Here is a 13699-nt window from a genome sequence, read left to right as displayed (position 1 = left end):
AAATAATACTTTGTTGAAATTGATATTCCAGATAAAAATACTTAGTGAAAATACTGATGTAATTTCATCACGCTACAGGAGATGCACATAGCCAGTTAAAAATTCCCATTAAGACAACACTTTAAATTCAAAGTTCTGGCTGGGAAGATCACTGCACCTGCTCCATGCTGGGGCTCGTGCCCGTGTAGTCACAGAGAGGCACTCAAAGACAAATCGGAGCAACAATGAGGACAAAAAGCACCATCTCCCAGGGAGAGGTGAAGTACTTGTAGAAGGTATTCAGAATTACTCTGCACCAGAGTACGAAAAAAATACATTTTCATATTTGATCAACACTAAACAAAGAGTCTGGGCTGAATCTGGACGAAGAATCTGACATCAGCTTTTCAGGAGGAAAGCAAACCTTCCAGGACGATTACAGGCAGGCAGGCTATTCCTAATCTTCTAGGCATGCCACACTTGTGCTTTCAGTGGGAAAGCCAGGGTAGCTCTGGTGGGCAAGCACCTTTGCTGGGATCTTTAGGCTGCCCCTCTTACACCATTGCACTGTTACACAAAGTTCCAGATCTGTTGGCTTTTTCCATTTCAACAAAGTATTGCCATCCAACAAGTCAATAAGGCAAGCTCAAGTATCTGATATTTTTAGCTAGATATACTATAGCATCTCAGATGCCTCAAATTTTCTCCCTGCAAGGTCTGAAGACAATTACCCCCTCCTCTGCTGCTGGTTGGCAGAGTTTGGGACCTGTTCTTCACATGCTGAGGCAACTGAGCTTTTTAAACAGCTGGGAAAGCCACATTTCTCCACTTCAAATGAAGTACTTAGAACAGATATAATCCCTGTCTAGTACAACTGGTGCTGCTTCCCCACCTTGGAGGAAGTAGGGAAGTGGTTTGAAACTGGCATTGAGGCGATCAAAAGAGTAGAAAAGAACCCTCAAAACTGCACAGATCTTAAGGGAAAAGAAAAAGACTGAAATTCTGATCTTTTCTTACTGAAACCATAATGATAACTCTTGATTCACTTCAAAACAGAAAGGCATGATTTTGGCCTCAGAGAAAGGAGCCCATCTTAGTCTCTGCATTGCAGACGTGAACAATCACACTTTTGCTTGCTCTGACTTATCGTAAAATTGATTATTCTCCAGGACTAGGAAAGAGGAAGAAAGGAGGGAGACTGCAATCACCCTTATAAAATTCTTTTAGGTAAAAGAAGTGAATGCATCTTACTTTTCCTAGCAACCCTCTTTCCTAATTCTGAAGCAAATAAATCTTACTAAGGATAATATCTTGAACATATGGCTCTTAATAAGGGGAATTTCCCTCCTTTTCTCTTCTCACTCTTTTTTTTCCTCCGCTAAATGAAATATGCCAGTCTCTGGAATTCCCTACGCATTCCCTTTCACAGCAAACGGGGTTTCTGTCCCCCCTAAAACACAAATACCACCAAAAAAATTCCTTTGTAACTACTAACTTCATTCTGCCCACAGAAGGCTGTACCTAAGTTTAATATCTAGCCAACTGCACACAACCTGCTCACTACTGCTACACTCACTTCCCACATATTCAGCAAACATGATGCTACCAAGACGAGAATAGGGAAGGACTTCAGTGCACCAAGACCAGCAGCAACATGAAGAGCATCTTTAAAGATGAACAGGTCGTAACGATGCAGGAGGCTGCCAAATGATCTTGCATCTTTCTTTGCCATCTCTCTTGTAAACACCTACAAAGCACATGGCTCCAAGTACAGAAACTCATGAGATGTGTTTTTATTTTGCCCTTTGCTTTTCCATGCACAAGACACCCCACGTTTCACAGTGTGGGCTTCGAATGTTCCCGTCTTTCTGCAGAGCAGCTGAAGCCAAGGACCACTGGGAAGCATGCTGCCAACCCCTAGATCTGGAAGAGGCTTCCTACAGGCACCCTGCAGGAAGGGGGAAACACTCCCTGAAGTTCCTCATTCCCCTGCCTGTAATCCAAGAATGCAGCTGGTGACACTGTGTGGAAGACGATCACAGAGAAGTTTGCCATCAGGGACAAAAGGGTAACGAGGATGCCAAAAGCCACCGGTCTGCATTTTTCTTTATTTTTGGTAAGCAAAAATAAAACCAAGCAGCACGAATGTGACTAGCAATCGAAATCAGGAAGGAAATGTAAATGATTTTATAGAAAGCGTGAATCAAAGTCATACCAAAAGCCACCTGAATGTTTCTCTATCATAGGCAATTTCTCATGTTCTTTTATGTCATCTTTGCAGTGTCAGTTTTCGAGAGAATAATTCTCAGCTCAGCATGACAGAACAGTAATACCGACGGGCATGCAGAACATTAGCATGTTATAAATAAACTGCTAATTTGAGGTGGGAAAAAATCATCAAGGCAGCTCTTATGATTAAGAACCAGAGAAAGAAAATGAGCAACTTGCTTATGCTTTCAGGATGCTGTATTTTACAAAAAGAGAGGAAAAAAAAGCTTTTTTTAACCCCTAATTCCTGAGGAAAAGAAAGAATAAACCCAGTGAAATACCCATTGCCGAGACAAAGAAGCCAGTGAAAATGCTATTATAATTTTTAAAGCCCTCCCTGCACCCACCTCAAGTAGTAAGTTGTCTTTTTTACTTGCTTAAAGAATTTTGTGTTTAATGGTACTACAACCAGGTTGTGAAGTTTCAGCTTCCTCTCAGCCAACTTGCAGTTTTACATAACTCCCCAGAGACACTTTCTGGTCACAGATATGGCGCAGCTGAAAGCAAAAAAAACAACCCACCAAAAAAGTACGAGGTGCAGAAGCATTATACAGCAATTCAGATCTGGGTTACTTGGAGCCACTCAATAAAACTCTTACCATGAAAAGTAAAACTTTATTCCGTTGAGCTGGCAGCCAGGATTATTCGTGCCTGCGATAGCCCTGATCACCACCCTCCGTCTGCCCCGTGTGGGGTTCCCTTCCCACCCTGTCCCCAAGTCTGCAAGGACAGATAACTCCCCACCACGGCACGGCTGCCACCTCGGGTATTATTTCTGTAGCGCTGCAGCGTTGTCGCTCTGTCCCAGCATGACACTTACCAAGCATTGCTATAAAAATTTCTGCGAATATCTATGTTTTCCACAGGCAGGGATAATGGCTTCATTGCAATAGCCTTGATAAAAGCTCCAACAAGACAGCTTTCAGATATCACCACACAAAAGCCTTCTGTGAGAGCTGTAACCAACATCAATTCCCACTATGTGAAGACATTAGACAAAGTGTGAACTAGCTTACTGTATGGGGACAAAAAACTGACTGTCAATGTGTGGGACCAACGCTGTCTAAAAACACAACGCTGGCAAGGCAAAATAGCACCAGCATACATATATGGTAATTGCCATTTAATTCCAGAATTAGCAGCACAAGAGAACAAGTACTGAAGGCACTATTAGGTTACTAGCATCACTCAAGACATTATAATTCCATATAATTCCATTTCTAATGTCCCTGGAAGGAAAATTACTTTAAAAACAGCAGATGTTAAAAACACCCAAGCAGAAGGTGAAAGAAAGCCCAGTTTCCATTACAGAAGCACCCAGAGAATGCAGCAAACCCTTCAGATCTGCTCCTTTGGGCATGTATTTTCCTACAGAATCATGGAATAGCTTGGGTTGAAAGAGATCTTTAAAGGTCATCTAGTCCAACCCCGCTGCAATGAGCACTGACATCTAAGATCAGGTTGCCCAGAGCTCCATCCAACCCAGCCTTGAATGTTTCCAGGAATGAGTACCTACCCCCTGTCTGAGCAACCTGTTCCAAAGTTTCATTGGAAAAACCATCTTATATCTAGTATAAATCCAGATACTTTTAGTATAGAACCATTACCTGTTAATAATCATAGAATAACCTGAGTTGGACAGTTGAGTCCAACTCGTGGCCCTGCAGAGGACAGCCCTGATAATCACACCGTGTGCCTGAGAGCATTGTCCCAAAGCTTCCTGAACTCTGTCAGGCTTGGTGCTGTGACCACCTCCCTGAGGAGTCTGTTCCAGGGCCCAACCACCCTCTAGGTGAAGACCATTTTCCTAATACCCAGCCTAAGCCATGGTAGGACACACAAACCACCATTCCACCTATGGTACAAGATTAAACCTTTTCTGTGCCTAGTTCTGTACTTTTTACATACTTATTTGCTTACACTTGGGTAGCACCCGAAAAGTCAGAAGCCTATTGTCAACCTCAATGGACTGCACCAATATAATTGCCAGGCCAAGAGATAAGGTTTTTACTTCCAGACCTGAATTTTGCCAGATGACACCTCCTAAACTGAACGTCTAGGAAGGAGGGATGCAAACAAGTCTACATGTCAGTTTGTTTCTGAAAAACAAATTTTCTGAAAGGCAAATTTGAAAGCTAAGTTTTTAGACAGCATAGTACACTCATCCCATGGAGAAGTACTTCACTCTAAAATTACATCTGTACTTTAAAATGTGTAAAAAATATAAAATCCTACAGTGCATATTCAGTGGCTTGCAAAAAAAAAAAAGTATCTGTTACTGCACTCTAATTTTAGTATGATTTTATAACTAACGGGCAGAACCAAAATTAAGACAAAGTTATATTCAGAAAGAACTAGTAGAGTGGACCAATGAGCCAGACACGATATATAAGAATTAGACTCTTGCAGTGCATGGTGTGCACCACTGGGTCCTAAAACAGAGACTTTTAATGTCACCTTAATTAACAAGGAAGGAAGTTTGCCAAAGAGTTCCTTCCCCCACCCCCCCTTTCCTAGCACTAAGTTATGCAATATGCAACAACCTTTGAACCAACAGCTGTACAGCAAGCAAAAACCCCCAAACCAGAATAGCATGGTTAAGACAAGAATGTCTTTCAAGAAGTTCATTAATGAAAATTACCTTTAGAATTTATGCATACATAACCAACAGATGTACAACTGGGGGCAGGAATGCTGGAGCTGAAGGATCCAAGGCTAAGCAAACATCTCTTGTTGTCCAGACTCCCAATACAATTTACTTATACCAAAAATAGTTCTTTATGTATTTTCTAAAAGTTTTCATAAATTTCTGCAAAACAACTAGTGGCTAACAAGGTCTATGTGACAGGACCGTAAAATTTCATTGTAAAAATAAAGAAATGAAAGCCAAAATAACAGCACCCTCTGCTTTTAACAGTGATTTGTCCATATAAAGCTCTAGATACCAAGGACTCAACATCTGCAATACTGCAAGTGCACATCACAGAAAATACCTCCTACCTTCTGAAAAATCAGGTTCTAGACCCTTGAAGTGAGGCATCTGGACACTTCTGGGCCTAAATGCAGCCACATAGAGGTTGGAAGAATCTTGAAAGTAGCTGGAGGTGATCAAATTAAGTCTCCTACTCAAAGAAAGCAATTAAACAGGATACTGGTTTTACCTTTAGAGGCAGGAATAAAAGAAAGCTGTATTTGCCCACGTAACTTAGCACACCCACAGAAGAGATGCCAGCTGATGGTTTTGAGAAGGTGATCTTTAATGCTCCACTTTGCCTTCCTAGCTTAGTCCTGGGCCAAAGGGCTTGGGCACAAAACACCTGAGAGCTGCAGGGTATGCACATGCATCAGTGACAGGGTTAGTATGTTAATTTCCACACAGTCACAGGTCAGGTCAACAATTGTCCACATTCATAAGTGGGACAGGAGACTCATGACACATGCCATTAACCCTAGGGAAGTTCAGTTTGTAAATAGCTACGAGCACATTTGCTATGCATTCAGATGCTACAATCCATGAAGTAGTACTCTCTTACCACACAACAGGGGCCATTTTCATTAAGCTCTGGTTTAATCAACACCTAGTCAAGCTCCTGCCTTCTCCCTTTACAGGGCTTGCAGATGCAAATATTTACCACAGCTCATGTTGAGCTCACAATGCATTAAGAACTCCATGAATGCCACTAGATCCCGCAAACAGCAGCAGCATCCATGCAGACAGCATAGTACTTTTCAAGAGACACCCATGCCAGGCATAGCACTTCCAAGTGTGGTTTTGGACCAACTTACTTGAGGAAAACAGCAGTTAAATAGTTCCTTTTTAAAGATGTGATACATTGGGCAATTTTGCCAAGCCTGTCTTCAAACAGAACTGAAATTGAAACAGAATCCAAATACCTCACCAGCAGCACCTCTAGCACTGCAGCAGCCCCATCCCAGAGGCATTGGCAGCCTCCCTCCTGCACACCACTGCCCCCAGGGAACATGGATGGGAGTTTCTTCTCCCCAGAACTACAAACACAATCCTGGTCTTGAAAAATAATGCAGGAAGTGATTAACTCTGTCAGCCAAAACAAAAGCCTGAAGTCCAGTTTAGTCATTTGCAAGGATGAGTTACCTCCATATATACACACTCATCACTGCCAGCTGTAAATGAGATTATTTGCAGAGACTATAAAACCCGGAGATTTAGTTACTCCAAGAGATATCTGTCTGCTGAAGCTCCACACTGGGCCAGGCTGGATCTTAGTTACCACCACTGGAACAAGAAACCTACTGGAACTAAAGTCAAGAGTCTCCAACTCATCCTTAGCAGGCAGTTAGTTCCTCCACAAACCAGGATGAAAGCCTGAGCCATCTTCCCACCCCTGTACACCAGCACCAGGACCAGCCCTGCCACCACAGCCATGGCCATCAGCCAAGTAGACACCTTCAGAAGTGAAGCCTGAAAGATACCACACTTGAAAGCTACCAAGAAAAGCCACTATCTTCATTTCACATGCACCAATCTCATTCTTGGGGCTCTGAACAGGAGGGATGGGCTGAATTTCCCTCTCACAACCACACCAGGCCCACTGGCCAGCACAGGACTGGGCTCCAAGGAGGAACAGTGCTACTTCACTTTCCTTTTTGCAAGCTGCATCCCTTAATGAGCTATTCCCATAGCAGCCGTGCCTACTCACTCTGTCCCACACCTCCCATTCCCCTCCCCAGGGCCAGACCTCATGAAACACGCTGGGTCTGAAAGGGTCTCTGCAAAGTGAGTCTGCCATGTGTTCCAAATATCTTTCAAAGCTGGCAGTCCACAGAAGTTTCACAAGTAAAAACAATTACAGACACACTTGTTTTCACACCCATGTGGTTCCTTTATAAAATGACACCTTTATCTTTACATTAATGGCTTTCATTTCAGGAGAAATTACTTGTCTGACACTCTTCAGCTTGGAGAAGACATCTGAGGACAGAAGATAATTTGTCATAAACTGTGCAGAGAAACATATATCAGAAAATAATTTTTCCCTACCAAAATATCTAGGATCACCCAAGAACACTATAGACAGCAAGTTCAAACTGAAAAAAAAAAAAAAAAATAAAAAAAAGCAAGGCAAGAAACAAAGAAAATTTTTTTTCCTTTCATACAAAATAGCTAAATCACAGCTAGAATTTGTTGCTACCCAAGATCTGAACTACAACTAGATTCAAATAGAGATCACAAAAATCACTGGCCACTGGTAGCTACAAAACCCATTGTAATCCCTGACCAAGAAAGTGCTCCTTTGATGCACAAAGGGCTTTCCTGTGCAAGCCTCCCTCCCTGTGTTCTTTCCTGCAACACTTGCCACAGTCATAGCCAGAGAAGTAGTGGGGGATCCCTTCATCTTGCAAAATGTACAGCTGTTCCTAAATTCAAAGACTATTTTCCTTGTAAATGCTTGCACATACTCACAGTAAAAATTAACAGAACAGCACCAACATATCTGGCATAAAATGGGGGGAAACAAAATGCCTGTATTTGCTCAACCAGGTGGAACATCCTCTACAGAAGAATAAACAGGCCATCAAGTGACCCTTACCTGGGTTTTGGTAAGCAGACTGGTGTTACAAGGAAAATACATTCAGAGAAAGAACAAGTAAGGCCAACATCATAAAATGGAGGCTCGATGGGACAATTTAACAGCTCCGCATGGTCAAGTTACTGTTCGCTTTCCTTCTTCTCACTCAGCCCATCTTGGGCCCAAGATGCCTGCCAGACCTAGTGCTTGCACCCAGCTCTTTTACCTTGCTACAGGAGCAAAAAAACCAACCCATCAGCACAGCCAGATGCTCCCCAGGCACAGTAGTAGTGGAAGAATCCTGTCTGGCCATAGGCAGAGCAAAGGAGATGATATAGAGGAGACAGTGAGGGTCAAGCAGGCCTACTCCTTCCAGCACCAATAAAGCCTTTGAGCTTCTCAGCTGTTCATGGAACCCTGCCAAAAGCCCTTATCATCGTGGGACTACCATACTCAGGAGTTCTGGTGCAGATGGAGCCACACCAGCACAGGTGGACTCTGCACGAGGATAGCAAAGCCACCAGCAAGCTACAGCTTATTCCTGGAGGGTGCTATTAGGATGCCCACTTTTCACAAAATGTTTGTTGGTGTGGTTAGGGCAATCAGGATTTTATAGATTTTATACTTCTTTGAGCTCACCTCAGACGGCTGCACCCAAAGGACCATGTGGTACCCCCTTGGGCTCAGAAACAGTGTGTGGCTGGAGGAGAGGCATTCAAACCAAAGAAAATCCCTTAAATGTTATTCAAAAAGCAAAGGTCTCACACTCATACTAACATTCATTTCTATTAGCAGAAACTATCAGGCAAAGAAAACAGGTCTGAATAGGAAAATAACTGTGTCTTCACATACAAACCTTTTCATTGCTGCAAAATAAAGAAAAGCTAAGTTAACTGCCTCCTTCTTTTATGGGACTTACATGTTCTTCTTCCACACCTTAAATCCTTGTTCATTATTTACATCCTATTTGGCTTGCTCCTTTACATAACACCTAGGAGAAAGACTGTGTGTTATCCCCTTTTTCTCCCTTTCCAGCTGCATCTTCCTGAGAAGCAGGGAGGAAGGAAGAGGTACTTTCTAAACCAGCAGAAAAATGAGAGAGGTACTAAGTAATCAGTTTGGAAATGCAAATCCTCCTGCCCCCTTCTGAAGTATGCCGAACTAGCCTCTCCACAGCTCATGTCATCTAAAGGCCACAGGAGTTCTCTAAAGATATTGTTGTTAAGAGGATTTAGCCCCTTTTAAAAAGGACTTAACATGTGGGTGGTGTCTCCATTTAAGCATTTTCTCATGGCTAAGAAAATGGCCCTCTTCTTAAAGGCTTATCTTTATAACCCAAAGACAGTAAGAAATTCTCTACTATTTGAATTAGAAACATTGTGAGAAGCTTGTTTTTACAGCAGCCCCATTTCTGAGTACAGGGTATTGCAAATGGTAGTGACTTTCTCACATCAAGTGAGAAGACAACACCAGCGAGAATGCTGTTGGGGTACCTCATCAAACAGTAATTTCTCCTGCATTCTCATGAGGATCCAAGTTGATTCACAAACTCACTGAAACAGCATGGTGTCACAACTCCTGTGCCATATCCCTGGCCACCACTTTCCCTTGATGGTCCCCGGCATTTCCCAGGCCTGCCATTAGCTGGTTCAACCTGCTTGCCCAGCAGAAAAACCTTTATTTATTTAGGTCATGGTTAATTTTCCATCCTGGGAAGCCTGAGGTTCCAGAAGGGAAAAGGCACCAGCCCCTAGCAGGGTGCAGGAGAACACAGGAAGATGGAGGACCACTGGCCCTGTCTCCAGAGGCTCAGGCTCTCCCTAGGGGTGCAAGCTGATAGCTGTTTTGCAAGGGTTAATTCTTCATTACTGTTGGTGTTTAAGCCACAGCAGGGTTCATATACATTGGTAACACTTTCTATTAACTCCACAGGAATCCTGCAAAACCCCCTCAAATTGAAAGGGCAGGCAGGCTGGATCACAGCTCCCCAGAGCCAGAGCTCTCCAGGGTACAAGGCCCCTGTTAGCAACCCTCAGCCACAGGAGCTGCCACGACAGGCAGCAACACAGCAAGGAACTGGCTTTGGACACTATGGAGACACTTGCCTGGGACATGGAAGAGTGTGCAAATTCTCAGTGTGGGGCCGGGGAGGCCTGTTGTTATGGTGGACTAGGCCACTTTTCAAGGCTTATCCAGCAGTGTTACACACATATAACCACAGATAAAATAACTATCAAATTCCCAAGGGGAAGCATCTTACTTGGGCCTAAAAACTTTTTTCATTTGCTCGTGTAGTTGAGCACCTCTGTGCACAGCCTGACTATATTGCTGTACCGAATCTTTTCCAGTCATACCATAGTTTATATTTGGAAGCAATGGATGGGTTGCATCTGCAAGGCAAGAGTATTTTCATAATCCTAACCGCTGCAGGTGTGCTGGCCAAATTTTAGACTTATCTCTAGTCTTTTGCATAGCAAGGTCTTGTTTTCAGATGGGGGTCTCAGACTCCATCCACTACTTGAAATTCAATAATCAAGAGCTAAATTTACATTGGTGCTACTTGCCTGAGCTCACTGCCTCAGCTACCCAGCGTTTTCTCACTCCTTTCACCAGTCCCTAAGATTAGTTCGTCAAAAATGCTCTGCTAGGAGCCAAGGGCAGACCACCCTCACCTCCCAGTCCCCGAAGATCCTCCATGACTTGAGAAGGAATGCTACCTGGAAGCTGCAGACCTGAAAGGGCGGGATAGCGGCCCTGCCCAGCGGTTTGCGGTACAGAAAGACAACGCAGAGCACTAGGGCGCTTCAGCCGGACTTCCCAAAAGATGGGTCTGCGGGAAGCCAGCACAGCTCCAACAAGGGCATTTACATGAGCACAGCCGTCAGGGCAGAGCAGGATGCACAGCCCCTTTCCTGGTGTGTGCCATGGATGGCTTATCGCCCTGGGAGGGTGCCAGCCAGAGGCTGTAGATACTGCTGGCCTGACCATACTCTTCCTCCCCCATCCCACATCTCTCCCCACATTTAATACAAGAGCTCAGGGTGTACAACAAACTCACAAGTTGTGTGAGGACTTTTTTGCAGGCAGGGGCCAAAATCATCTTCCCCACTTACAAACCTTTAAGGTGGAAATAAGCCTTCCTAGGTTTTTAAGGCCAGGACTTCCTCCCATTCGAGAGGTGAGCAGCAGCCAAAAAAAAAAAAAAAAAAAAAGCAGCACTAAAATCATACATGAAGGTCTTACAGGACCCATTAATGAGAAATGTTAGGAGTTCCTATGACATCAACATCCCTCCCACAAAGCCAAAAAAGCCTGTATAATTTTTCTCCCAGAATCTTCATGTAACATATGCTCCTCTTTAAATCACTTACCACCACCTTCTAGGAATCAGCCTTCACATAGGACAGCAAAATATTTACCAAGTGGCCTGAAGTAGCCTGCTTGACACTGAGTGCCATTAGGATATGACGAAGACCAAGAGCACCAAAAAAATAAAAAAAAAAAAAAAACCCCAAACCCAATTCTATTTTACAGGAAAGATGCTTATTTAAAAAGTAAAAAATAATAGTAATTTGAAAAACAAAAGCTTTTGATAGGATTTGATGAGTGTTGAAACTTCCACCACGAGCTCAGCAACCAACACCTGCAAAAACCCATACAAGAGGTATCTCATGCCATCCTCGCCGGCCTCCCAGATGCTCCCAAAGCTCTTCCAGAAGTATTTCAGAATTACAGCACCATCCCATACCTGCACCACCACCGACTGGAGGCAGGGAAGAGGAAAAGGGCGCGGGAGGAAGGGGTGTTAAACCCGCTTTTGCCCTGGCAGGGGCGCACCGGGCCGAGAGGAGGAGAGATGGGAGGGAGTTTAACAATCCCACGCCGCCGGGCGGGGGTCGTGGAGCCGGGGGGGCAGGTGAGTCCCTCCCGCCGGCCCCGACCACCGCGCGGCGGGGATGCCCCGCGCCCTACCCCCCTCTCCAACTCGGCGGAGCCCACGAGGGCCAAGCGCGCACCCGAAACCGGCGAGGACAAAGAAAACCCCACGAGTGGGGGAGGCGGATTTTTTTTTTTTTTGGGGGGGGGGGGGGCGTAAATTTTAAGGAGGGGTCGTAAATTCTAAAGCGGGGGCAGAGAAGGGTTGGTGCTCGCCGCCGCCCCACGAATCACTGACCTGCTGCAGGGGCATTTCGGAGAGCGGCGGGGGCCGGGGGCAGCCGGCCGGCGGTCGGGCTGTCCCAGGCCAGAGGGAGGAGGAGGAGGAGGAGGAAGCGGCGTCCCCCTCCCCGCCCGCCCCGGCTCCCAGTCACAGCCGCGGCCTCCGCGCACGTGTGCCAGACGTCACCGGCGGCTCCGGGGGTGAAGCGGAGACACCGGCGGGGCACGGCCCGGCCCGGCCCCCCGCCCCGGGGGAACCGGGATCCTTCCCCGCCGCCGGCTGCTCGCTCTTTGCACCCGTGTGGCGAGACGTGGCGGGGGATTATTATTTCCCCCCCTCCTTTTTTTTTTTTTCCCTCTCCTTTTCAATAAGACCCGGCAGCGGGGGTTGGGAAGGAGGCAGGAAAGTTTATTGCAACAAAGCGCTGCCTCCGCCTTTCCTGCCCTCCCCCCACCGCCCCCCGGGTCCGGCCGGCAGCGGATCCCCCCCCGTCCCCTTCACCCTTCCCGCGGGGACGGGGGGAAAACACAAAATTACCGGGGGGCGGCCTCCGCCGAGAGCGGGCTGCAGCAGCGCCGTCCTGCCGGCGGGTCCGTGGGGGGTGCAGTACAGCGAGCTGCCAGCGGGCTGGCCCCCATCCGCCGCCGGGGCAAAGGCACCGGGAGCCTGGGAAGCGGCGGCGGCGGAGGAGGAGACAACACAGGGCGCCCCCGCCACCGCGCCGGTGCTGCGGATCTGGATGAAGGTGCCGGCGGCAAAGCGGGCCGGGAAGCCGGCGGGGGCTGTTCTGGAGTCCGTGGACGGCGCGGGCGGCGGCGCCGCTGCCGGGGCCGAAGGCTGGAGTCCCCTTCTCATCCTTCCCTCCGGGTCTGTCCCCGCAGCCGCGTCTCCTCCTCCCCCCCGTCCCTCCTCCCCCCCCGGCCTTCCCAGCTCCTTTCCTCCTCGATGCCGAGGCCCCGCGCAAAATACTGGGGGCTGCGGGTGCTGGGGGGGCCCCGGCTGCAGGATGCGGGGCGCCGGGGGGGGACGGAGGCGGCGGGGCGGGCAGATGCGGCGGATGGAGCGGGGCCGCTCCCGCTGTGTGGGGCCGGCTGGAAAATGGCTCCAGGAAGCGGCGGCTGCTGACAATGAATGAAGGGAAAGGAGACGGGTTACGCGCCAAGGGCCTCCCGCGAAACTCGGATTTCCCGCCCTCTTTTCAAACGAAATTTGCATGTCCCCGCCCGCGGGGCGCGCCCCGCCCGCCTCACCGCCTCATTGGCCCCCGCGGCCCTCCGCGCCGTCCAACGGAGGGGGGCAGCCTCCCCGCCCGTCCGCCTTCCCATTGGCCGGGGCGCGGCCGCTATTTGCATGCGGCGCGGCGATTGGCTGTGGGGGCGAGGCTGGGGGATTCCCCCTGCGCGCAGCCGGGATCCCGGTTCGCTGGCTCACTGACAGTGACAGCTGCTCCCGCACGGAGCGCCCGGCCCGCCCCGGGCACTGCCCCGACACCGCCTCCGACACCGCCTCCGACACCACCTCCGACACCGCCTCCGACACCGTCGGGCTCCCCTCGGCCCGGACGCCGTGCGGCGAGCGCCGCTCCGCAGCCCACGGAAAGCTCTCGCTCGCTCGCCCGCCCGGCCGCCTGGGCGCGATCCTTGCCGCTGCCCCCGCTCCGGAGCTGCCAGGAGGTGCCGGTTCCCGCGCGGCAGCTCTGCGGCTCGGAAGGGGTCACCGGAGTTCTCGCCCCGGTTTGCTCGGC

The 13699-nt window shown here is 48.0% G+C and overlaps 1 protein-coding gene across 3 annotated transcripts in view; it reads right to left on the bottom strand.

The window, feature by feature from the left end:
* The window catches only part of E2F3 (E2F transcription factor 3), a 41758-nt gene extending 28948 nt beyond the window's left edge, over window positions 1-12810 (bottom strand). For 2 of the 3 annotated variants that reach the window (XM_040065826.1, XM_040065836.1), the window contains exon 1: window positions 11971-12050. In XM_040065826.1, coding sequence (XP_039921760.1) covers window positions 11971-11985 — 15 coding nt within the window. In that variant the 5' untranslated portion in view covers window positions 11986-12050. Of the gene's footprint in view, window positions 1-11970; window positions 12051-12492 lie in introns of those variants that run through there. The other variant, XM_040065816.1, reaches the window with a different exon arrangement.
* Window positions 12811-13699: the final 889 nt, after the last annotated feature.

Source organism: Hirundo rustica, chromosome 1, assembly GCF_015227805.2.
Source record: "Hirundo rustica isolate bHirRus1 chromosome 1, bHirRus1.pri.v3, whole genome shotgun sequence".
Taxonomy (NCBI): domain Eukaryota; kingdom Metazoa; phylum Chordata; class Aves; order Passeriformes; family Hirundinidae; genus Hirundo; species Hirundo rustica.
This window is presented reverse-complemented; position numbering and strand designations above follow the sequence as displayed.